The following is a 24,641-nucleotide window of genomic DNA, read 5'->3' as shown; positions in this document are numbered from 1 at the left end:
AAACCTACGAAAATTGATCTAATCTTCAATCTTTTACATTTATCAATGGCTTCCTCTTCTTGTTTGCCCGTGCAACTTCTAGAAATTTCGAATTCCAACTGGTTTAGTCTTCTTAGCAAACCGGGTATGATTTCCTTTGACCTTGGGCAAATTTCAGGGTCTACCCACTGAAAAAATGGGCATTGATCCTCAGCCTGAATGTGAAATTAAGCTAATTAGTCCATGAAGACAATCAGTCCAAATATACGATATTTTCCTCTATTTTCTAACTTACTTGTGACTTATAGCAGCTTAGGAATCTCGTCTCGGGATTCAAATCCGTCCATGAAGTCCTCTGCACCACTTCTACGCCACAAGAACAAAACTGAGTCCGAAATCCTCTGCTCGTTGATTCTCCAGATCCCCGGATTGGGCCGCGACTCTTGCTGCTGCATCGACTAATAAAGGAAGAGCTTGTTCCGTCCATAAGCCTGATTCGTGGTAGCAGAAGAAGGATGGCGAAATTGGTGATTTACTGATTTAGGGATTTAGGGTTAGAAGAACGAGTATTTAGGGATTTATGTCGACGGGGAGAAAGAGAAGAAATGTTTACATAATGTAATTAATTTTCGGTTTTTAAACAATTAAACTATAAAGTTAGAATAGGATTGCAACACGTGGAATAACATCCAAAGTTAACGTCGAGAGTACTAACGGTATACCAAATTCGTAACATTGGGTACTTATCCCGCGAAATTTAAACTTTGGGAACATAAGTGTTACAAAACGAAAACATTGGGCACTTATGCCGCAATTATCTCTTTTAAAAACTAGAAAACTATTTTTTATATATTATATCTTAGAAAAAAAAAAGACAAAAAATGCTTCTAAACTAATCGACTAGGAAATTAAATCATGTTTTAAGCTTTTGTTTTTAGTCAGAGTTTGACATGATATAAAATGTAGACGCATAAATAAAAATTTTACTCATGTCTATAAATTATATACATATAGATAAAATAAATACCCATTTTTATATTTAACAGGAGCGATCAAAAATGTCCTTTCGGTTTAGGCTGAACGCTACTTTCGGTCCTCAAATATCCACAACCCTTGATTTCGACCCCTATTTTTACGATACTAATATCAACGTAAATCCCTTGAGGATTTTTTTTAAATATTTTTCTCTAACGTGATTTTGCCGAAAAATGCTCGGGTAAACTCGTGTGATTTTGTAGTTTCTAAAAAGGTACCTGCTTGATGGATTCATTGGAATCTGGTTGCTGGAGTGAAAACGCCACCGATATGCACCATCATTGTTTACCGATAAGTTTTTGTTTGAATTTTGGGGCATTTTTCTTAAAATTTAATGGGAAATAATAACTAACTATAAATTTCATTGATTTATCAGAAAGTTACAAAAATTTATATTGACATCATTGTGGCTAGGTTTTTTGAAATTGTAACTTAATGAATAAAATGGAGCGAATAACTAGCATCGTTGGACTTGGCTCAGTCGAGAGACTTAAACTAATCAACAAAAAAATTCGATTCACATTCGTTGAACGTCATCGACCACGATGTTGACCAATCAAGCCTTGATCAAGTTTGGACATGGAAGCGGGATCTTAATCAAAGTGAATACCAAATTCGGACTATGCGTAATGTTTTTTTTTTTTAATTCGATACCACCATATCATTTTTAGGTATGGTATTATCATTATATGACAAGCACGAGTGTATTTATCTTTAGATTTCAGCATCATTATATACCAAAAAAAATCTTACAAAGTTTTTGTTCTCCATGTGGGACAAATGCAAGAAGATCCACATAAAGCAAAGTTTGAGTTTTCAGTGTTGTTTTTATATATACTAGTGCTAGCGCTAGAGGAAGAGAGATTTTATTAAAAAAATCAACAAAAGCATGAAAAAAAAAACTCATAAGAGAGAGAGACTAAAAAGAATAATATAAAAAATATCACATGTCAATATTTGACTATTCGGACGGAAGTGCATTCCACTTTCATTCAAACTCTCGTTCCAGTCCTTAAAGGAATGGAAACTTCCAACAGTTAAAGATTATAAGTTTTGGTTGTCTGAAACCGGAATTTCCCTTCCAACAACGAAAAATTTATGGTTCTTAAAACAATGAAAACATAAGAAAATGCTGAAAATAACATTTTTTTTTTTAAATCGTCTAGTCGTTGATGTTCTCTGCGCCGTTAAAAACCGTTTAGTCGTTGTACAAGAAGTTGAAGGAATAAATTAAGATCAAATAAAAACAGTTAAACTATATCAACATAATTACCACACAAAATGTAATAATTAAAAAAAAATTAAAGTGCCACTTCCAAGTTTTACATACGGTTCAACCGGCACATATCCGGAGGTAAAGTACCCGTCAAGTTGTTGCCTCTTAAATTACTACAACAAGGGAGGAGTTAGAACACAACTTCAATTTTAAAGGCCATATTTAAGTGTTTTTTTGTTTTAGGTAATAAATTTTACACTCACATATATCATAGAGCTTCACTCAGTCTTAAAATTTCACAGGTGAGATTATTATATCTCAAGTCTCTAATTACAGTTACGGAAAAAATGATAACTATATATCATAACAAATTAATTAGTGAGTCATAATACATGTATATATATACATACATAACTTGGAAGATAACTTTATTGAGGTCGACTGTTTGGTCTTTGGTTGGGCCTAAGGTCCTATTCCTTAGGCCCGGCCCGGCCCTCTAATAAAAGGTTTTGGGTCGGGCTCGGGCTCGGGCCTCTTTTGGGCTTGAAGAAAAAGGATCGGTCTAGCTGGCTACGTCCATGTGGTGTGACTAAAAGTTCTTTAACAAGATATATAAATAATATATATTAGAAACAAGGAAATTGACACTTACCGTCATCGTCGTTTGTCGTTGATGCTCGATGATGTATAAAAATCGTCTAGTCGTTGACGTTCTTTGCGACGTTAAAAATCGTCTAGTCGCTGTACAAGAAGTTGAAGGAATAAATTAAGATCAAATAAAAACTGTTAAACTATGTCAATATAATTACCACACAAAATGTACTAATTAAAAAAAAAGTTAAAGTTCCACTTTCAAGTTCCACATACGGTTCAACCGGCACATATCCGGAGGTAGAGTACCCGTCAAGTTGTTTCCTCTTAAATTACTATAACAAGGGAGAAGTTAGAACAAAGATTAAATTTTAAAGACCATATTTAAGTGTTTTTTTTAGGTAATAAATTTTACACTCACATATATTATAGAGCTTCACTCAGTGTTGAAATTTCACGGGTGAGATTATTATATCTCAAGTCTCTAATTACATTTAAAGAAAAATGATAACTATATATCATAACAAATTAATTAGTGAGTCATAATACATGTATATATATACATATATAACACGGAAGATAAGCTTACAAAGTGCGCAAGTTGAGCATATGAAACAGAGTGGAAGGAATAGGCGCAGTCAACCAGTTATTCCTAAGGATCTACCAATGTCATTCAGATCAACCTTCATCACTACCAATTTATTTAAGTGAAAAAACCAAGTAATGCATTTATTGAGACACTAACATGTACTTCAAGCTCTTCAGATTCCCAATTGTAGCTGAAATTTCGCCCTCGAGATTGAGTCCTGATAAATTGATGAAACAGATAGTACATGAAATGAAGAGAGATAAAGAAAAAATAAAGCAAAAACTCGATTGTAATAAAACATGATATATTGAGAGAATTAGGCTTTATGTTAGTTTATATCAGGTGTGGGTTAGTTAAGCTAGTTAGAATAAGTTAAACGACTTATTCTTTTCAAGTTGTGTAACCCATTTGCTAGTCATACTTGTACGACACCGTTTGGTCTCGTTTAGTCTTGTAAATAAATGAACATTTAGTTTGGACTTTTTGAGGCATATAACTTAGGCCATTTTCAAGTCCGGACCCAAGCCCGACCCTCGGCCCCGAGGGTCGAGTGTTTGGTCTTTGGTTGGGCCTAAGGTCCTATTCCTTAGGCCCGGCCCGGCCCTCTAATAAAAGGTTTTGGGTCGGGGTCGGTCTTGGGCCTCTTTCGGGCTTGAAGAAAAAGGATCGGTCTAGCTGGCTACGTCCGTGATGTGGTGTGACTAAAAGTTCTTTAACAAGATATATAAATAATATATATATATATATATATATATATATATATATCTCTATTAAAAACAAGGAAATTAACACTTACCGTCATCGTCGTTAGTCGTTGATGCTCGATGATGTATAAAAATCGTCTAGTCGTTGACGTTCTTTGCGCCGTTAAAAATCGTCTAGTCGCTGTACAAGAAGTTGAAGGAATAAATTAAGATAAAATAAAAATTGTTAAACTATGTCAATATAATTAAAACACAAAATGTAATAATTAAAAAAAAAAAGTTAAAGTTCCACATACAGTTCAACCGGCACATATCCGGAGGTAGAGTACCCGTCAAGTTGTTTCCTCTTAAATTACTATAACAAGGGAGGAGTTAGAACAAAGCTTAAATTTTAAAGACCATATTTAAGTGTTTTTTTTTAGGTAATAAATTTTACACTCACATATATTATAGAGATTCACTCAGTGTTGAAATTTCACCGGTGAGATTATTATATCTCAAGTCTCTAATTACATTTAAAGAAAAATGATAACTATATATCATAACGAATTAATTAGTGAGTCATAATACATGTATATATATACATATATAACTTGAAAGATAAGCTTACAAAGTGCGCAAGTTGAGCATATGAAACATAGTGGAAGGAATAGGCGCAGTCAACCAGTTATTCCTAAGGATCTACAATGTCATTCAGATCAACCTTCATCACTACCAATTTATTTAAGTGAAACAAACCAAGTAATGCATTTATTGAGACACTAACATGTACTTCAAGCTCTTTAGATTCCCAATTGTAGCTGAAATTTCGCCCTCGAGATTGAGTCATGATAAATTGCTAAAACAGATAGTACATGAAATGAAGAGAGATAAAGAAAAAAATAAAGCTAAAACTCGATTGTAATAAAACATGATATATTGAGATTTAGGCTTTATGTTAGTTTATATCAGGTGTGAGTTAGTTAAGCTAGTTAGATTAAGTTAAACGACTTATTCTTTTCAAGTTGTGTAACCCATTTGCTAGTCATACTTGTACGACACCGTTTGGTCTCGTTTAGTCTTGTAAATAAATGAACATTTAGTTTGGACTTTTTGAGGCATATAACTTAGGCCATTTTGAGTCCGGACCCAAGCCCGACCCTCGGCCCCGAGGGTCGAGTGTTTAGTCTTTGGTTGGGCCTAAGGTCCTATTCCTTAGGCCCGGCCCGGCCCTCTAATAAAAGGTTTTGGGTCGGGGTCGGGCTTCTTTCGGGCTTGAAGAAAAAAGGATCGGTCTAGCTGGCTACGTCCATGATGTGGTGTGACTAGAATTTCTTTAACAAGATATATAAATAATATATATGGAAAACAAGGAAAGTAACACTTACCGTCATCGTCGCTAGTCGTTGATGCTTGATGATGTTTAAAAATCGTCTAGTCGTTGACGTTCTCTGCGCAGTTAAAAATTGTCTAGTCACTGTACAAGAAGTTGAAGGAATAATTTAAGATCAAATAAAAACTTTTAAACTATGTCAATATAATTACCACACAAAATTTAATAATTAGAAAAAAAATTAAAGTGCCACTTCCAGGTTCCACATACGGTTCAACCGGCACATATCCGGAGGTAGAGTACCCGTCAAGTTGTTGCCTCTTAAATTACTATAAAAGGGGAGGAGTTAGAACAAAGCTTAAATTTTAAAGACCATATTTAAGTGTTTTTTTTTAGGTAATAAATTTTACACTCACATATATCATAGAGCTTCACTCAGTCTTGAAATTACACCTGTGAGATTATTATATCTCAAGTCTCTAATTATAGTTAAGGAAAAAAATGATTACTATATATCATAACAAGTTAATTAGTGAGTCATAATACATGTATATATATATATATATATATATACATATATAACTTGGAAGATAAGCTTACAAAGTGCGTAAGTAGGGCATATGAAACAGAGTGAAAGGAATAGGCGCAGTCAAGCAGTTATTCCTAAGGATCTACAATGTCATTCAGATCAACCTTCATCACTACCAATTTATTTAAGTGAAACAAACCAAGTAATGCATTTATTGAGACACTAACATGTACTTTAAGCTCTTCAGATTCCCAATTGTAGCTGAAATTTCGCCCTCGAGATTGAGTCATGATAAATTGCTGAAACAGATAGTAAATGAAATGAAGAGAGATAAAGAAAAAATAAAGCAAAAACTCGATTGTAATAAAACATGATATATTGAGATTTAGGCTTTATGTTAGTTTATATCAGGTGTGAGTTAGTTAAGCTAGTTAGATTAAGTTAAACGACTTATTCTTTTCAAGTTGTGTAACCCATTTGCTAGTCATACTTGTACGACACCGTTTGGTCTCGTTTAGTCTTGTAAATAAATGAACATTTAGTTTGGACTTTTTGAGTCATATAACTTAGGCAATTTTCAAGTCCGGACCCAAGCCCGACCCTCGGCCCCGAGGGTCGAGTGTTTGGTCTTTGGTTGGGCCTAAGGTCCTATTCCTTAGGCCCGGCCCGGCCCCCTAATAAAAGGTTTTGGGTCGGGGTCGGGCTCGGGCCTATTTTGGGCTTGAAGAAAAAGGATCGGTCTAGCTGGCTACGTCCATGATGTGGTGTGACTAAAACTTCTTTAACAAGATATATAAATTATATATATATATATATATATATATATATTAAAAACAAGGAAATTAACACTTACTGTCATCATCGTTAGTCGTTGATGCTCGATGATGTATAAAAATCGTCTAGTCGTTGACGTTCTTTGCGCCGTTAAAAATCGTCTAGTCGCTGTACAAGAAGTTGAAGGAATAAATTAAGATAAAATAAAAACTGTTAAACTATGTCAATGTAATTACCACACAAAATGTAATAATTAAAAAAAAAAGTTAAAGTTCCACTTCCAAGTTCCACATACGGTTCAACCGGCACATATCCGGAGGTAGAGTACCCGTCAAGTTGTTTCCTCTTAAATTACTATAACTAGGGAGGAGTTAGAACAAAGCTTAAATTTTAAAGACCATATTTAAGTGTTTTTTTTAGGTAATAAATTTTACACTCACATATATCATAGAGCTTCACTCAGTCTTGAAATTTCACTGGTGAGATTATTATATCTCAAGTCTCTAATTACAATTAAGGAAAAAAAATGATTACTATATATCATAACAAATTAATTAGTTAGTCATAATACATGTATATATATACATATATAACTTGGAAGATAAGCATACAAAGTGCGCAAGTTGGGTATATGAAACAGAGTGGAAGGAATAGGCCTAGTCAACTAGTTATTCCTAAGGATTTACAATGTCATTCAGATCAACCTTCATCACTACCAATTTATTTAAGTGAAACAAACCAAGTAATGCATTTATTGATACACTAACATGTACTTCAAGCTCTTCAGATTCCCAATTGTAGGTGAAATTTCGCCTTCGAGATTGAGTCATGATAAATCGCTGAAACAGATAGTACATGAAATGAAGACAGATGGAGAAAAAAAATAAAGAAAAATCGATTGTAATAAAACATGATATATTGAGAATTAGGTTTTATGTTAGTTTATATCAGGTGTAAGTTAGTTAAGTGAGTTAGATTAATTAAGTTAGACTCGACATTTCACTAAAACACATGGTATAAATGTGTTATTTTCCCTTTAACAAATGGACTTATTAAGCTTGACAAAACGATAACAAAAGAATAAGAAAAAAAAAACCGTATTTCTCTCGTAATTGGTATGATTCTCTTTTACTCTGCAGTTCAAGAAATTGATAGAGATTTGCTCACGTCATTGCTGAAAACTCACCAAGTTAATTGAAGTTTTACCTTCTCTTTGTAAATAAATAAAATATTACCCATTACATTAGAGAAATTTCATTTTCTAGACCTAAAAACTATCAAAATATCAAGAGTAGACTCATTAGTTTAATAATATCCGAAATTGGACTTTTGGACACTTTTCGAACAAAAATACTCTTGCAAGACCATATAACACTACTAAAAAAAATTAATTCTCTACTTCTCTCATTCTCTCTCATTTTTTCATCATTTCGCGTATCCAATTGGTTTAATTCCTTCAACATGGGTAAGTATGCTTCTCCATTAATCTTTTATAGCCTTAGTCATATAGTTTGTATAGAATAAATAAAGTTGGTAGATGTAGGTTAAACTTTCCGGAATTTAACGTTATTTACGATGAAATTAGACCTTTTCGGATGAAATTCATGTAAAAATTCCGATGAAATTGAAGCAAAAATTCCGACAATTTCCGACAGTTTCCGACCGGTTCCGATAGTTTCCGACAGGACCAATTTTCCGACAGTATCCGACATTTTCCGACAGTTTCCGACCGGTTCCGACCAATTCCGATGAGTTTGGAAAAAATCAAAGTTTAATGTAATATAATGCATTTTGTGATATTTCTTGCAGTTTTATTGATGGTTAACGGCACGTGAGAGAGAAATAGGAATGACAGTTTAATCCGAAACCCGTTAACCCGTTGGGTATCCGAGCTAAACGGGCCGGGTGATACCCGCTCAAATGGGTTAACGGGTAATACCCGTTATCATTTTTAGCGGGTACGGGTCAGGTGGCGGAATAACATATCCGACCCGTTAACCCGTTAACCCGACCCGTAAACTTTAAAAAAAAAACCCTAGAATTTTTGTATAACTTATACGTACTCTCACACATGATACACACAGTCATATATGTAGTAGTAAAAAAAATCTGAAAGTTCAATAGTCGACGACCCTCACGCCTCACTCACCCAGCCGATCGTTGGTGGTCAACAACTCGCCGTCGATGTACCCATCTGATCGTCGATGGTCAACATCTCGCCGTCGCGGTCATTGATACTCCATCTCTATCAGGTAATATTTCATCTCTATCGACATGTTTTTTTTATTATATCTTTGACTCTCACACTGTGTCTCTATGGCAGTCCGTATTACTACGTCGGTGCTCATCAAGTCTCCGTTAATTTGCTCTTTTTTTGCCGGTCGGACGGTGCTCGTCGTATCTCCGTTTAGCTGCCATCGGTTCGTCGCTGTTTTCCGGTAACTCCTCTCTCTCTCTCTCTCTCTCTCTCTCTCTCTCTCTCTCTCTCTTTATTTTTTTTCCCTCTCTGATTCTAATTCTCTGCGATAGTTTTGTTACGTTGCCGCAAATTGTCTCACGTCTCCCAACCGCTGGCATCTATTTGCCATCACCGCCGCCACTCTCGATCGGTTCGACGTTCACGACACCATGGCGGGTATGTTTTGTTTTATTTGTATTAGTGTATACTGTATAATATCTTATGTGATGTGACTTGATACACATACGATAATAGTTTGTACATTTGCCTTGTTTGTTTAATCCCTTGCACCTTAAAACTAGTTTGTACATTTGCGGGTATGTTTTGTTTTATTTGTATTAGTGTATACTGTATAAACAACAAATGTAACTGATGATGTTGAGTTGTTTTAATTGAAATTTTATAGAGTTTCATATAAAAAAAATAGGTTTTGTTTATGATAGTCTTTAGAATTTTTATTGTTTGTATTATAGGTTTTTATTAAAGTCTGTAGTATTTTTTTTGTGGACTTATAGATTTTTATTGAAGTTTGTAGTGACTTTTTTTTTTTGTAGTCTGTAGTGTAAATTTTATTGTTTGTAATCTTATAGAAACAATTGTAGACTTATGGAATTTTTTTATAGTCTGTAGACTCTGTAGTCAGTGGCGGACCCAGAACTTCACAATGAGCGGGGCCGAAATTTTTTTTTTGTAATCAAATCCACAAAAAATATACATTATATATCATATGCTTTTTTTTATCATCAAATCCACAAAAGATATACATTTTTTCTATCATTATGAATCCACAAAATAAGTCTAACTGAACCTGAAATACGCATGTATTCGTTCGGTTTTCACAAAATCTCAATATATTGGTTATCCTGTAACACGACGATGAAAACAAAATATTAGAAATTTATAACATTCACGTACCAATATACCAAAAGAGAATAATTAGTAACTAGCTACTTTAGAAAACAAACCTGAGCAACAAAGATTCAAAATTGAGAGCGTCTTTCTGCCATATCACGAAAATCGTCGGCAAGTTCATCAAGACTAAATCGCATAGCGATCTCTTTCTCGATATACACAAGCAGACTATCACACAAGAAATCATCTTCCATCCTATTGCGGCGTGCATTCTTGATTATACTCATAGATGAAAAAGAACGCTCAGTTGTAGCAGTAGAAACGGGAAGTGTCAAGATAAGAGTTATCACTCTATAAAGAAGGGGATATGATTCAGCTTTCCCTGTTAATTTCATCCAACGACATAGATCGGAAAGTGTAATCAACTCCATAAATTCTGGAAGCCCTCGATAATAATCAAATCCTACCAAGTCCGAGCGTAATTGTAGCATTTCGTAAGCGTCAAAGTCTCTTGGGTAAAATTTTTGCACAAGCTTGCAAATATCATCGATTCTGAATGTTGTACGCATCTCTTTGGGATCTAATGATGTACTCAGACTAATCAATTCCATAGTATTATCACTGAATCTGTAATTAATTTCTTCCCGTTGACAATCTATCGCAGCAAAATAGATATCAAATTTGTAATAATGCTCTAGAGTATCATCATTTATTTTACGACGAGGTTGTCCCCTTCTCGGAACATATTTGGCAGTCAAGTCGGGAAATTCTAGACACACTTTTTCGCAAAAAGTACGCACATCTTGAACTATCGGCTCCCATCCATCATCTCTTAGCTTCTGCATTGTATGTTTTGTAGCGGAAACAAGTGACATTGCATTTAAAATATCTTGGGCTTGAAGTTGCAAAGCTTGACATAGTCTATCTGAGATCTCTAAAATTGCTTTCATAATATGCAAGATGAAAACAAACTCAATCGAAGTCAAATTCTCATACGCTGTTTCTGCATCAACTTTTTGGTTACTAGGATCTTGTCCATTAATAATTCCCAATAAAACTTCACAAGTGGCAATATACATCGTGAGCAAACTGTAAATTGACTTCAAATGAGAACTCCAACGGGTATCACCTGGTCGCGACAGAGAACCGATCTGATTTAGGCCACTTCCACTTTCTAGCTCCCCGGTACCAAGTGAAAATTCGACATTCGATGCATGAGCCGCCTTCAATTGGTCATTTCTCTTACATGATGCACCGACAACATTGATGATAAAACTCAGCTTGTTAAAAAAGTGGTGGACATGGTTAACGTCCTTAGCTGCAGCAACTAATGCTAATTGCAAACGATGAGCAAAACAATGGACATAGTAAGCTTGAGGACATGCCTTTGACACCAACGCTTGCAAACCGTTGAACTCACCACGCATGTTACTTGCACCATCGTAACATTGCCCTCTAATAGACTTAACATCGAGATTGTATTGAGCTAAAACTGAAAAAATACCTACATAAAAAATAAATAAATAAACATATTAGAACATACTAAGTATAACGTTGAGATTATATTGAGAAAGAAACAAAGAATACCTTCTTTCAAAGTCGATGCTTTTGTGTCTTTGACGTGAACCAATCCAAAAAAACGCTCTTGTAAATAACCATCTTTGTCAACGAATCTCAAAACAATAGACATCTGCTCTTTTTTAGATTCATCTCTAGCTTCGTCAACCAATAGACAGTACTTTGCATCACCTATCTCTTCACGAATGCAATTCCTCACTTTATTGCCCAAGACATGTAAAATCTGTTTTTGCATTTTCGGTCCCGTGTACAAGGCATTTCGTGGCGCTTTCTTTATAACATCATCTACTTGAGAATTATATCGTTGTATCAAGCTTCTCAACTCTAAAAACATTCCACGATTTGATGATGTTTCAGATTCATCATGGCCTCTAAGAGGAGATCCTTGACATGTGAGAAATCTTACTGCATCAATTGAAGTTTTCAAACGAAGTCGATTATCCATAATCTTTTGCGACGCAACTTTCTCGAGTCTATTTGCTATATGAGATGATTGGTCCATAAGAGCTTCACAAGCTCTCACGGCATTTCTGTGACATGAATTCAAATTGTTTCCAACATGTAACAAAAGAGAACAATTCTTTCCGCTTTTCACCTTTTTCCATGCGCGAAATCCATCAACCGTGAAAGCATTGTTTCCATAATTTCCACTATCTTTTTTAAATAAGAAACAAGGAAGACAAAACACGGCTTTTTCTTTGGGAGAATATTCTAACCATGTTGGACCAAGCTTATACCAAGACTCTTGGAAACTTCTTAAATGTGTTTCCCCTGTTTTTGGATATTCTTCGTACCTCGTTGCGCAAATGGGCTGGATAGGTGCATATTTGTCGTCGTTTTCCTGGATCTCGTTCCAATTTCTTGATATCAAACTCAACTTCATCTTCAACTTTATTTTTATTTCTTTGTAATTCTGAAACATGATCCTCACATTGTAAATTTATTTCATCAACTTGTACTTCGTTTGTTGCACTTTGTCTCTTGAAGAACATATCGATTGTTCTTTTCTTCATCTGAAATATCAAAACCAAATTAAATATCACTTCTTCAATACTAACCATCCAATACTAAGTACATTTTTAAGTAGTTAAAAAATAAACAAATTTGATATTAAAACAGCCTAACCAAATCTCAAATAACAGTTTAAAAAAATAAAGTTTAAAGAATTACATCGCCGAAGACAGAAACGAGAGTCAAACTGCGGCGAAGAGAGATGAGTTGTTGCTGCGGTGATGATGGTGTCGGACAGAGGAGTGCGTCGCCGTCGCGAGTGGACGCTGGTGCAACGCTGGTCGCGAGTTGTGGTGGCCCTCTAAACTGAAAATTAGTTTTCTAAAAACATATTAAAAAAAAAACTGACAACCTCTATTGATTAGCAGAGAAATAATTCTAAAATTTGAACAACACTGAATCTTGACAAGAAAAAAATTTCATATAATATACAATTTCATATAAAAAAATTTCAACATAAAAAATTTCAATAAGAGAAAGATTTCATATAATATACATATTAAAAAAAAAACTGAACCTCTATTGATTCATAACATACAATTTCATACAGTATTGAATCCTCCCGTCAAATAATTTGACTTTTATTTGGTGCAAGTGGGAATAAAATAAAAATAATGAATACACCTCTCTCTCACTCACTCACTCACTCACTGTAACTCAGCTGACTAAAAATCAAACACAATAAAACTTGGTTGATTTCACAGCACGCACACACTGTGCACAAAAAGAAATGACTTTGGCAACCAAAAAAAAAAAAAAAACTTGAGCAACATATCAGAACACTGTACACAATCACTAAAAACGTTCTTGTAGAGCTTGCAGAAGAAGAAAAAAAAACCTTAAAGACTCTTGAAATCCGGTTGGGCTTTGGGCGAGGACGACTAGACGAGCGACCGACGGTGGTGGCGAGCGGTGTGGACGGTGGATTGATGATTTTTTACAACTGTGGTGTGGTGTGGATGTGGATCAGTACTGGTGTGGTGTGGGTGATTACGATTGCTTGCGCGGGAGTTGAAGAAAAGGGAAGCTGGAGAGTCGTGACTCGTACAAGCGATTAAGAGAGAGAGGGGGCCAACATGTTAATGGGCTGCGTGAGTTTGGGACTTGGGCTTTATTGGGCCAAATTTTTTTTTTTAAATTTTGGCTTGGGGGGGGCCAAGGCCTCCTCATCAATCAACGTAGGTCCGCCACTGTCTGTAGTGTAAAACAATTATATTCTTTGTGGTGATCATTTGTCATAGGGTTTCGTCGACTCTGAATGAAAATCCATCAACAACAGCGGATATTGCTATATCGCTTGATTCGAATGCTCAATCCAGCCCGAGCCCCGTAGAGGCATCAACTCATACTACAAATAAGCCAGCAACGACCCGAGCATTGACATCTCTTGTATGGAAGCATTTTGAGAGAGTCAATATTGATGGTGTATTCAAGGCAATTTGCATATATTGCAAAAAAAAAACAACTTAACGGGTCATCAAAGGATGGGACGACTCATTTGAAAAATCATTGGAAAATATGTACACGTCGGACTACATCAACAATATCTCAAATGGCATTGAACCCAACAAAGACATTAGATGGAAAATCCAAAATTGCTCTACATGCTTTCGACCCGGACGTTTCACGAAATGATCTCGCAAATATGATCATCATGCATGAGTATCCGCTCTCAATTGTTGAACATGTTGGATTTAGAAAGTTTTGCAGTGGACTTCAACCATTATTTAAGATGGTGGCAAGGAATACGGTCAAGAAAGACATTCTAAAGATTTACAAGCTGCAAAACAGCAAAATGATGAGCTTATTGGAGAAAACTAAGGGGAAAATCGCAATCACATCTGATCTATGGACGGTCAGCAACCAGAATAGGCATTATATGGTTATTACGGCACATTTTGTAGACAATGATTGGGTTCTCCGAAATTGCATAAGGTATTTTTTTAAAATTTTACATATAAATAACTTAATCTCTCAACTGATTATTTGTTTACTAATTAATCATGTAGGTTTGTTTACATGCCTGCTCCAAACACGGCTGATGTTCTTTGTGATAAACTGATAGAGTCACTGATGGATTGGAATGTTGATCGCAAGCTATCAACTTTTACTCTTGATAATTGCAGCACAAACGATAGCATGATCAACAAAGTGAAAGCTAAACTTGACCGAAATACACTTCTTCTAGGGGGCGAATTGTTTCATATGAGATGTGCTGTTCATATTCTTAATCTTATAGTAAAAGCGGGATTTATCACATTCAAATATGGCATCGAAAAGGTCCGTGATAGTGTTGCTTTTTGGTCGGGGTCTCCTAAAAGGGAAGAAAAGTTTGAAGAAACTGCAAAACAACTTAAAGTGAAATGTACTAAGAAGTTGGTTTTGGATAACAATACAAGATGGAACTCAACATATTTGATGCTTAAAGTTGCTTTGCAGTACAAGCTTGTCTTTTTTCGTTTGAAATAGCGCGATACTCAATATAATTGTTTGCCGTCCGACGATGATTGGAAGATAGCCGAGGAATTGTGTGCCAGGCTCGAGAACTTCAACAACGTGATCGAGATTTTTTCTGGTATCAAATATCCTACTGCTAACCTTTTTTTTATAGAGATGGCTGAAATTAAATTGTCTCTTCTTGATTGGAAAAAATCTGAAATACCAGAAATAGAGAAAATGTCAGAATCCATGATTCAGAAATATGAAAAATATTGGGATGATATCCAAGGAATATTGTGTATAGCGACAGTCTTAGATCCCAGGTACAAGATGAAGTCGTTTAAATGTTATTTTCCATTGATATACGGAAAGGAACGTTGTGGCATGGAAACTGAAAAGGTCTCGGTCATGTTAAGATCATTAGTGGTTGAATATGAATTGAAGACAAAGAATAAAGAGAGCGAAAACTCCGAAGAGAGTTGTTTGATGGATGATGGTCGTTCTACTTGTCCCCCAATAAAAAAGACGAGGTTAGAAACTTTTTTACAAAGTGAAGATGTTGTTGAGAATGTCAAGAGTGATTTGGATTTTTATTTGGAAGAATCTCTCATGCCTATGAAAGAAAACTTCAATGTGTTGAGTTGGTGGAAAGCTTATGGAGTGAAGTTTCCGATACTATCTCAAGTAGCTCGGGATATATTTGCTATTCCTATGTCCACCGTTGCTTCCGAATCCGCTTTATCAACAAGTGGAAGAGTTGTAAATCCGCACCGTAGTAGACTTTTGCCATCAACCTTAGAAGCATTGATGTGTGCTCAAAATTAGTTGTTGAGTGAAAATCAAGGTAATATTGTTGTGTTTACAATTTAATTTCAAAGTAAATTATTTTTGTACTCATTGTCTTTGTTATTTTTTTTTTTTTTTTTTTTGTAGATAAGAAGTCTTCCGATGACGTCTACATATACTATTGGGACGACGGTGATACTAGTGACCGAGAGGTACTTTTTTTAATACTTGTAATTTCATCTAGTGTTTTTGGACTTGAGAAAAAAAATGTTCTTTTGTATAGGAAATGTCTTCATCAAACGTCATGGAGGAGCCCTCAAACTAAATTATTAAATCATGCAGGAAATGTTATTTTATTGTAACTACAACAACTTGGTGTTCTTAATATATCAAGGGTGAACCTGGTAGCATGTTTGTGTGGCTACTGGATACAACAACTATGTAGTAGTGACTACAACAACTACTTGGTAGCATGTTTGTGTTCTTTTTAGACCCTGTGGAATGCTTTTTTTTTAGAACCTGTGTATTAGTGACTACAAGCTTGTGTTCTTTTTTTTTAGAACCTGTGTATTAGTAACCTATGTAGTAGTGACAATTTTTTCCTTATAATATGAGTCAATTTTTTTTATTAAAAAAGGCGGGTTAATGGGTAACGGGTGTATATTTTTGGCACCCGTCACCCGGCGGGTATATCCGTTACCCGCCCCGTTTAAATAGACGGGTTAACGGGTACGGGCTAACGGGTATTTTTTTTTTTGCGGGTACGGGTATGGTAATGGTGTACCCGCTAAAACCCGTACCCGTTGTCATTCCTAGAGAGAAATGGACACTTATACGTGTTCAAAAACGCGATAACATTTCCGCTTGAAGTTTCGAAAGAGACAATGTACATGGAGTTAGTCGACAAGGTGTACAAGAGAGTCGATATAGACAGATCAAAGTATGACTTAAAGTTTGAAGTTCCATATGAGGCGGGTAATATGCCAATTGAGCCTGCTTTGTTGAAGGACGATATGGACGTTAAGTATTATACGAAGAATAAAAGTCGTAGAAGTTATGCACTTTGTGTAACTTTGGTATCGAAAGAAGTCAAAGCGTTAACTCCAAAAAAAAGATAAAGGGAAAAATGTGATGAACGAAGAATTGTCTCGCGTTGAACTCAACAAGAGACAACATAATCTTATTACAAATGACCGAGATGATAATCATGTGTTCAACAGTCGAATAGATGACCGAGACGATGAAGTATACAAGTGTGACAGATATGACTACCACAACAACGATCTGGATGATGAGACAAGTTTGACGTAGATGATGGACACAACTGTGACAAAGGAACAAAATTTGAAGAGTTTGTGAACAATGAAGAATATGAAGATTTTGTAAAACATTTTACAGTACCATCGGGACAGGGTGAACCATCGGGACACGGTGAACCATCACGTAACCCTCATAAAGTTGTATCACCAACAGATTGCGTGCCTTACTCATGGAAAGCCCCCGACTTCACAACCGATGATTTTATCAAGGAAGAACATAATGACGGTCCAAGTCAGTTGCCAAATTCTTCCACAGGTATTAAGAATGCGATGTACTTATATTCTTAAATGAAAAATGTTACGTTATATGTATTATAACCATTGAATGCAATAGGTAGCACAGAAGATATATACCTCGGGAAGGAGTTTGAGTCCAAGAAACAGATGAAGCAAGAGATTCATGTTTTTGCTCTAAAAAATAATTTCGAGTTTAGAGTGAAATCCTCTTCGAAAAGTAGATGGTATGTCATATGCAAAAATGAGATGTGCACTTGGAAGCTGAGGGGTGTTGTGCAGTGGTCTGATATGTGGCAAATTACATCGTACGAGAGTAGACATTCTTGTGCGCGTGTGCTTCGAACAGAAGGACATAGAGGAGCTGCACCTTGGGTTATTGGTCACGTCTTTAAAGATAAGTACAGTATTAGCTCTATGGCTGAGTATTCGGCACATAACGTAAGAGAGGAAGTCAAGACAAGATGGGGTGTTGACATCTCGTACTTGAAAGCTTGGAGAACTAGGGATAAAACAATTTCATATGTAAGGGGTACGCCAGAACAATCTTATCAGAAGTTACCATCTTGGCTATACATGTTGGAGCAGAAGAATCCTGAGACTCTGACTGCGTTTGTGAAAGATGTCGATAGATTCAAGTACGCGTTCTTTTCTATTGGGGCGTGTCGTAGAGGATTCAAGTATTGTCGACCGGTGATATCATTAGACGGTTCATTTTTTAAGACAAAATACGGTGGACAGTTGCTATGCGCAATTGCGATGGATGCTAATTCACAATTATATCCACTTGCATTCGGGGTTGCTATGCGCTCTAGTCCACGAAATGACTTGGGAATCTCTACAGCCAGTCATCGGGTCCAACACGACTCTGTTATCCCATTCTACGAGCTCCACCTCTGTTCCTTGTTCAGCGGCTATCTTCTTGTTCTCCTCTTGTTTCGTATAACGATCGTATACATTTTGGACCCACCGGGTATCCATGACACATACGTCTTGACGATACTCCGCATACTGTCGTTGGCGTCTCCGAAGCATATCCAGAATAGCACCAATATGTTGTGATCGTGTATGAAACAACAAACATATTAATTAACTTTTTGTTTATAAACATATTCAAAACAATGTAATTCGACTTACCGTATCTGTTAGCCATTTTCCATTTTCCAATAGGAGCTTGAAGAAGTCGGTCTCCACATCAGCGACCTTCACATAAACTCGGCCCAAGAACTTCCCCTCAAGTTTAGAAGTGCAGGTCCACTTCACGCAGTCATGCCAATAAGAAGTTTTTGGTTCCTTCAAAGGTCTGAACGGCGTTACCCGCACCTCTGAGGAGTATTTCGGCCGCGTCGGGTCCGTGAAATCGGAGGGAAAAGTATCTTTTCGGTGACGCTTCTGAGATGGCGTTCGTACCGAGTCGCTTTTCGACCTCAGCCTCTTTTGCGCTAGGGTTGACAATGGGAGCGTCTTTTCCGATACATCGAGCCGTCGTGAACTTTTCCTTCTCGGAGAGGACGGCTTCTTCGACAATGGAGTCGAAGAAGGCGGCTTTGTTGAAGAGGACGGCTTCTTTGACGATGGAGTCGAGGAAGGCGGCTTTTCGAAGAGGACGGCTGTGAAGGAGGATGAGGAGGAGGAGGGGGAGGAGGTGGAGGAGGACTAGGAGAACTAGGGGGATCAGGAGACCTAGGAGGACCAAGAGGAGGAGGACTACGCGATCGATGTCGACGGCGTGAACCAGCTTGCGTAGTTGGTAACTGTCGGGGATGATTCCCCCATATAACCATATAAATGCGGAAAATTGATTAATTACGCTAATCATGAGCTAATTAATTCAATGATTATATGACAAGATCTAGATTTACATTAATTAATATTATGAGAGAGCATATAAGTCAAGCAACCGAATAAGAGTGAACGAGTACTTACATTGATTTTCAGTTCACGAACTGAAAGCTTTCACAATCCGTCTTCGTCTTGAACGTACAAGCTTCCACACGATCCAACAAAGAACTCCTTCTTCAAGGACTCGATGTGATGACACCTTAGTCTTCCGAAACGTAATCTCCGAGACGAATAAGAAAGATGAGTGGGCACAGTCTTTATCTCACTAGATCACGAAACTAGGTGTTTCGAGATCTCGCTCTTATTTTACTAAGAATGGAAACGAATTTCCAAGGGGATGAGAAGTAGAAGTGCACGGCCAAGGAGGCTAGGTTGCACGAAATTTTCACTCAAAATTGCTTCAGATAATTGCTTATTTTTGCCTTCTCATGACCCCCTATTTATAGTAGTAAAAAGGAGATATTCATGGAATCTTCCAGAATATTTTATTTCATTTTATTGTGTTCACACTAGAGGATTTAATCTAGGCCCTTGGATCTCAACAAGTGAATCCTACTTTTTCTCTCATCCATCAGATCAAGATCTATGGGATATTTAAATAGAGAATAATTTATTTAGTGAGATAATAAAGGAGAATATATTATTCTCCTAAATTTTCTCCTAAATATTCTCCTAAATACTCTCCTTTAAATAAGGAGAAAATATAGGAAAATATCTTATATTATTCTCTCTCCTTTATTTAAACAACTAAAGAGAAAATATTGGTAAATACCAATTATGAAAATTTCGAACTTGATGGCACACGGCCAAGGGGATTTGCGCAAATTCCTAGTGCCAAAACCCTAATTCGATTTTCATATTTTGTTCAAGGCCCGATTGCTTAAAACCCAATTAATTATTTATTTACTTGGTCCAACAATAAACAAATAATTAATAATTGCTTATTTACTTGATCAAACAATAAATAAACAACTCTACCATAAATATTTATTTAATTCTGCGAATACCCGTTTTCCAGAATTAATGCTGTCAATCACAATTACAGCAAGTGAGATTTAATAATGATAAACATTATTATACGAAAGTTCTTATCCGCCTTTATCAGAGCCGAATCGGGGACTATGGACCTAGTAATAGGAGCTTAACAAATCCGATGAAAAAGACGAAATAGTCCTTTCTCTTTTGTCCATCGATTCGTCTAATCTTGGTCAAATACTCCACCTTGTAAGCCAAGACTGAACTCTCCTTTATACTAGAATTATATTTACTCATCGTGACGAGTGTCCACTGATATAGTCAGTTCGTGATCAAGATCCTCCAGGTTCAACCCGTATCGAGAGAAGTCAATTTTTCCGTTATACTTCTCTTGATACATATCAGCCCTAAGCATTGTTGCTTCCCCAGCGAAAGATTCTTTCGAACGTTACTTACTTCGAAAGTGCGCGCAATCTATCGGTTCTGGAATCAACCCTTTGGTGAGAGAACATTAACCTTCTTTCAGGAAGGCAGGATTCTGTATCTATAAATCACTTCCCACTCGAATTATGCTCTGAGAAAACTCCCAAGACAAAAGCTGTGATTAGCATGAATAACCTTTTAGCGAATGAGTCAAAGAGCTCAGTAACATAACCCAGTGTCCATGATCACTTCAGGATTTAGATCAAGTCTCACTGTGACCATCATAGTGGCCTCGGTTAGTGTGTCGTAACGGTCCTTAAACGACACATCTACACCAAGACCTGTCCGGGTCGTACACTTACCACAAGTGTAGAATGCTCCCACATAGTGATCAGCCTTCACCCATGTGTTCCACATATATGACTTTAGATATAGTTTTCCAGGCGTATATCAGTCATCGACCATGTTTTAGCACACCGCCCGAACTCAGGTGCCCAGCACGTGACTCAGTTAGATACGGAGGCTATGGAATAATGAATGTTTAATAAATCTTATTAAATAAGAAATAACGCTTTCAATTCAAATAGATAATAAATGTCAAACTTTATTTTATTAATAATTTCAACGAGAATTTACATAAGTATCTTCTCGTGGGCAAGAATTCCTAACAGTAACGGCCCCGGAGGTTAACCTGTCACGTCCTCGAACATGATGTTTATCTTCTCAATTATGTCAATCTGTAAATTGATGACACAAAATAGTGAATAAGAAAATAAACATTTATAGAAACGACTGATTAGAAATTTATTTATTAAACGAAAATTAAAACTAATCTGGTCTCGCCTCATTCTCTCTAGCCTGCGACCGTTCGTACTCAGTGCTCTCAAGACGGTTGCCTGAGAATGTATCATTTGATTCCACATATCCTCCGTTAAAGTCCACGGAGCAGGATGATCGGGTCGAGCGGGAGGTGTGGGATGATCGGGACTTTCGGGAAGAGCGGGATGATCGGGACGTTCGAACTGAAATGAATAATAATAAACTACTAACTAATTAATAAATTATAAACTAATCACTTATAAATAAATAATCTAGCCTAACTAATTAATAAATTATATAATTATAAAATTTATTAGTAAATAATCTACTAACTAATTAATAAATTATAAACCAATCACTGATTAATAAATAAACTACTAACTAATTAAAAAATTATAAACTAATCACTAATGAATAAATAAACTACTAACTAATTAAAAAATTATAAACTAATCACTTATTAATAAATAATCTACTAACTACTTAATAAATTATAAACTAATCACTAATTAATAAATAAACTACTAACTAATTAAAAAATTATAAACTAATCACTAATTAATAAATAAACTTCTAACTAATTAAAAAATTATAAATTAATCACTTATTAATAAATAATCTACTAAATACTTAATAAATTATAAACTAATCACTAATTAATAAATAAACTACTAACTAATTAAAAAATTATAAACTAATCACTTATTAATAAATAATCTACTAACTACTTAATAAATTATAAACTAATCACTAATTAATAAATAAACTACTAACTAATTAAAAAATTATAAACTAATCACTAATTAATAAATAAACTACTAACTAATTAAAAAATTATAAACTAATCACTTATTAATAAATAATCTACTAACTACTTAATAAATTATAAACTAATCACTTATTAATAAATAATCTACTAACTACTTAATAAATTATAAACTAATAACTTATTAATAAATAATCTAGCCTAACTAATTAATAAATTATATAATTATAAAATTTATTAGTAAATAATCTACTAACTAATTAATAAATTATAAACTAATCACTAATTAATAAATAAACTACTAACTAATTAATAAATTATAAACTAATAACTAACTAATAAATAAATTACTAACTAATTAATAAATTATAAACTAATAACTAATTAATAAATAAACTAGAACTTACCCGACGAGCTACGCCGGCTTCGTCATCGTCTTCATCACTCCACAACTTCTCCTCTTCGGCTTGTCTGAGTACGCCGGCTTCTTTCGCCGTTGACTTTACTAAGTCAATCTCTTCCTCGATATTACGTGGCTCAACCACGTCTTCGCCTTCAGTCGGATAGAGTGATTGACTGAGTTGCGTCTCTAGTAGCTCGAAGAACTCGCGCTCTCCGGTCCGTGGTCTCAACATCTGAAAAACACCGAGCTACAAGACAACAAAATTTATTAATATTTATAAGTTAGATAATTGTAGTTATAAAATATTTTTAAAAATTATAAATTACCGTTTTTTTGAGCAAAATCTTCTCCACGTCCTTGCGCGTGATCACTCGAGTGCTTGACCAAGAATTCATCCTCGGTACTCGAACACCGGCATTATTCCCGAACTGCTGACCAATCTCCGGGATCGCCTCGAACGCCCAATATTGCATCGCGTGCAAATTCCCTGATAAGGAATATTTCGCCTCCTTCTGTAGGACATTCTCTTTGAGAGATTTCTCCTTTACTCGTTCGTAGTACCGCAACAAATTTACCGAGAGGGAAGACATCGTCTCAGCCCACGAGATGTTCCCCCATGGCAGAGAATAGAAGAACGGCAAATCCTCAACCATGTGTAGGTACTTGTCGTTGATTGCTTTGTTGTGTTCTAGTCCGAGGAGATATCCCAAGACAATCACACATAATCCAAGCTTGTACGCGTCGTTTGGATCTTGACATGTCCTGAACGCGTTAATCAAGACGTCGAACCTGGCGTTTGACACGCCGTTCAAGTAATCTTTAATGAGCCGCTCCTCCGCTCATTCTGCTCCTCCGTCGATGGACCATCTTCCATGCTCATTCTGGTTATCAACGCGTATTCGAGTCTTCCGAATCTCACGCGTTTATTTCCTATTCCGAAATGAATCTCCCCCCTTTTTGTTGGGTGGATCTTACGTAGAAGAAGAAAGTGTAGAAGTACCGTAGAAAAATTTAGTGCACTCCCTTCGAAGAATTGAGCGAACGGACTCTCCGCGACCCTTTGCAGTAGACCGATATCGGTGAATTTTTCTTTCATCGTCTTCAAATGGCCCGAACCACCGTATGTGATTCGACCGGCAAAATCGTGGTCGCATAAATACGTCAATTTGTCCTAAATATATTAATTATCACGAAATATTAATATAATTAAACAAACCTTAATAACTCCAAGAATTCATTTAAATTTTTTTAATATAACAAAATATATAACATAAAACAAAATATCATCAACATATATTATGTTGTTCATAATTTAAAAAACAACTAATTATTAGTATGTTGTTCATAATTAAAAAAAAAAAACTAATTACATAAAACAACTAATTAGTATGTTGTTCATCATTTAAAAAAACTACTTACAAAAAACAACTAATTAGTATGTTGTTCATAATAAAAAAACAATTAATCATTAATTAGAAGAAAAAAAAAACTAATTATGTTGTTCATAATTAAAAAAAAACAACTAATCATTAATTAGAAAAAAAAAAAACTAATTATGTTGTTCATAATTAAAAAAAAACAACTAATCATTAAAAAAAATTATTTAAAAAAAAAAACACGTCGGAACTCGTCGGCGATCTTAAACCCTCGGAACTCGTCGGAACCCGTCGGAACTCATCGGAAATTCCCAGAATTAAAAAAAAAAAAATATTCACCTCCAAATCTCATTCAAATCAACCTAAAATAACTAATAACCACTAAAATCTTGTATCCTATCATTCCTACACTAATCAAACCATGAAAAAACTATAAAAAAAACTAACCTCTTTTGTCATTTGGTGAAGGTTGGATTGATGGTGGTTTCGGTCTCTTCGGTCGGAGGTGTGTCGGAACTCGTCGGAGGTGTTGTGGTTGGGCGTCGGAATGGGGCTCACGTCGGATTTGGGGTTTCTTTTTTTAGGGAATCGGTTTGGTATGGAGAGAAAGTGAGAGAAAGTGAGAGAGTGA

The 24,641-nt window shown here is 35.6% G+C and overlaps 1 protein-coding gene across 1 annotated transcript; it reads right to left on the bottom strand.

Annotated features, from left to right (window-relative positions):
* Positions 1-10,167: 10,167 nt before the first annotated feature.
* LOC149379205 (uncharacterized) lies at positions 10,168-12,500 on the bottom strand. The gene is made up of 2 exons (XM_089603972.1): positions 11,627-12,500; positions 10,168-11,543 (listed from the first exon to the last, which is right to left on the bottom strand). The coding sequence occupies exons 1-2, from the start codon at positions 12,498-12,500 to the stop codon at positions 10,168-10,170; spliced, it is 2,250 nt and encodes a 749-aa protein (XP_089460098.1).
* Between the last annotated feature and the right edge of the window lie 12,141 nt (positions 12,501-24,641).

The sequence above is a fragment of the Urtica dioica genome, chromosome 12, assembly GCF_054948205.1.
Source record: "Urtica dioica subsp. dioica isolate 48M chromosome 12, U.dioica_male_clone48M_v1_H2, whole genome shotgun sequence".
Taxonomy (NCBI): Eukaryota; Viridiplantae; Streptophyta; class Magnoliopsida; order Rosales; family Urticaceae; genus Urtica; species Urtica dioica.
The sequence above is the reverse complement of the archived record's forward strand: the minus strand, read 5'-3'. Positions and strand labels throughout refer to the sequence as shown.

What these genes read in the sequence shown, in the direction of transcription:
- LOC149379205 (XM_089603972.1), bottom strand. Translation starts at nt 12,500, where the DNA reads ATGAAGTTGAGTTTGATATCAAGAAATTGGAACGAGATCCAGGAAAAC. An exon ending in AGCATCGACTTTGAAAGAAG is followed by an intron (nt 11,544 to 11,626) that starts GTATTCTTTGTT and finishes TTTTTTATGTAG; the next exon opens with GTATTTTTTCAGTTTTAGCT.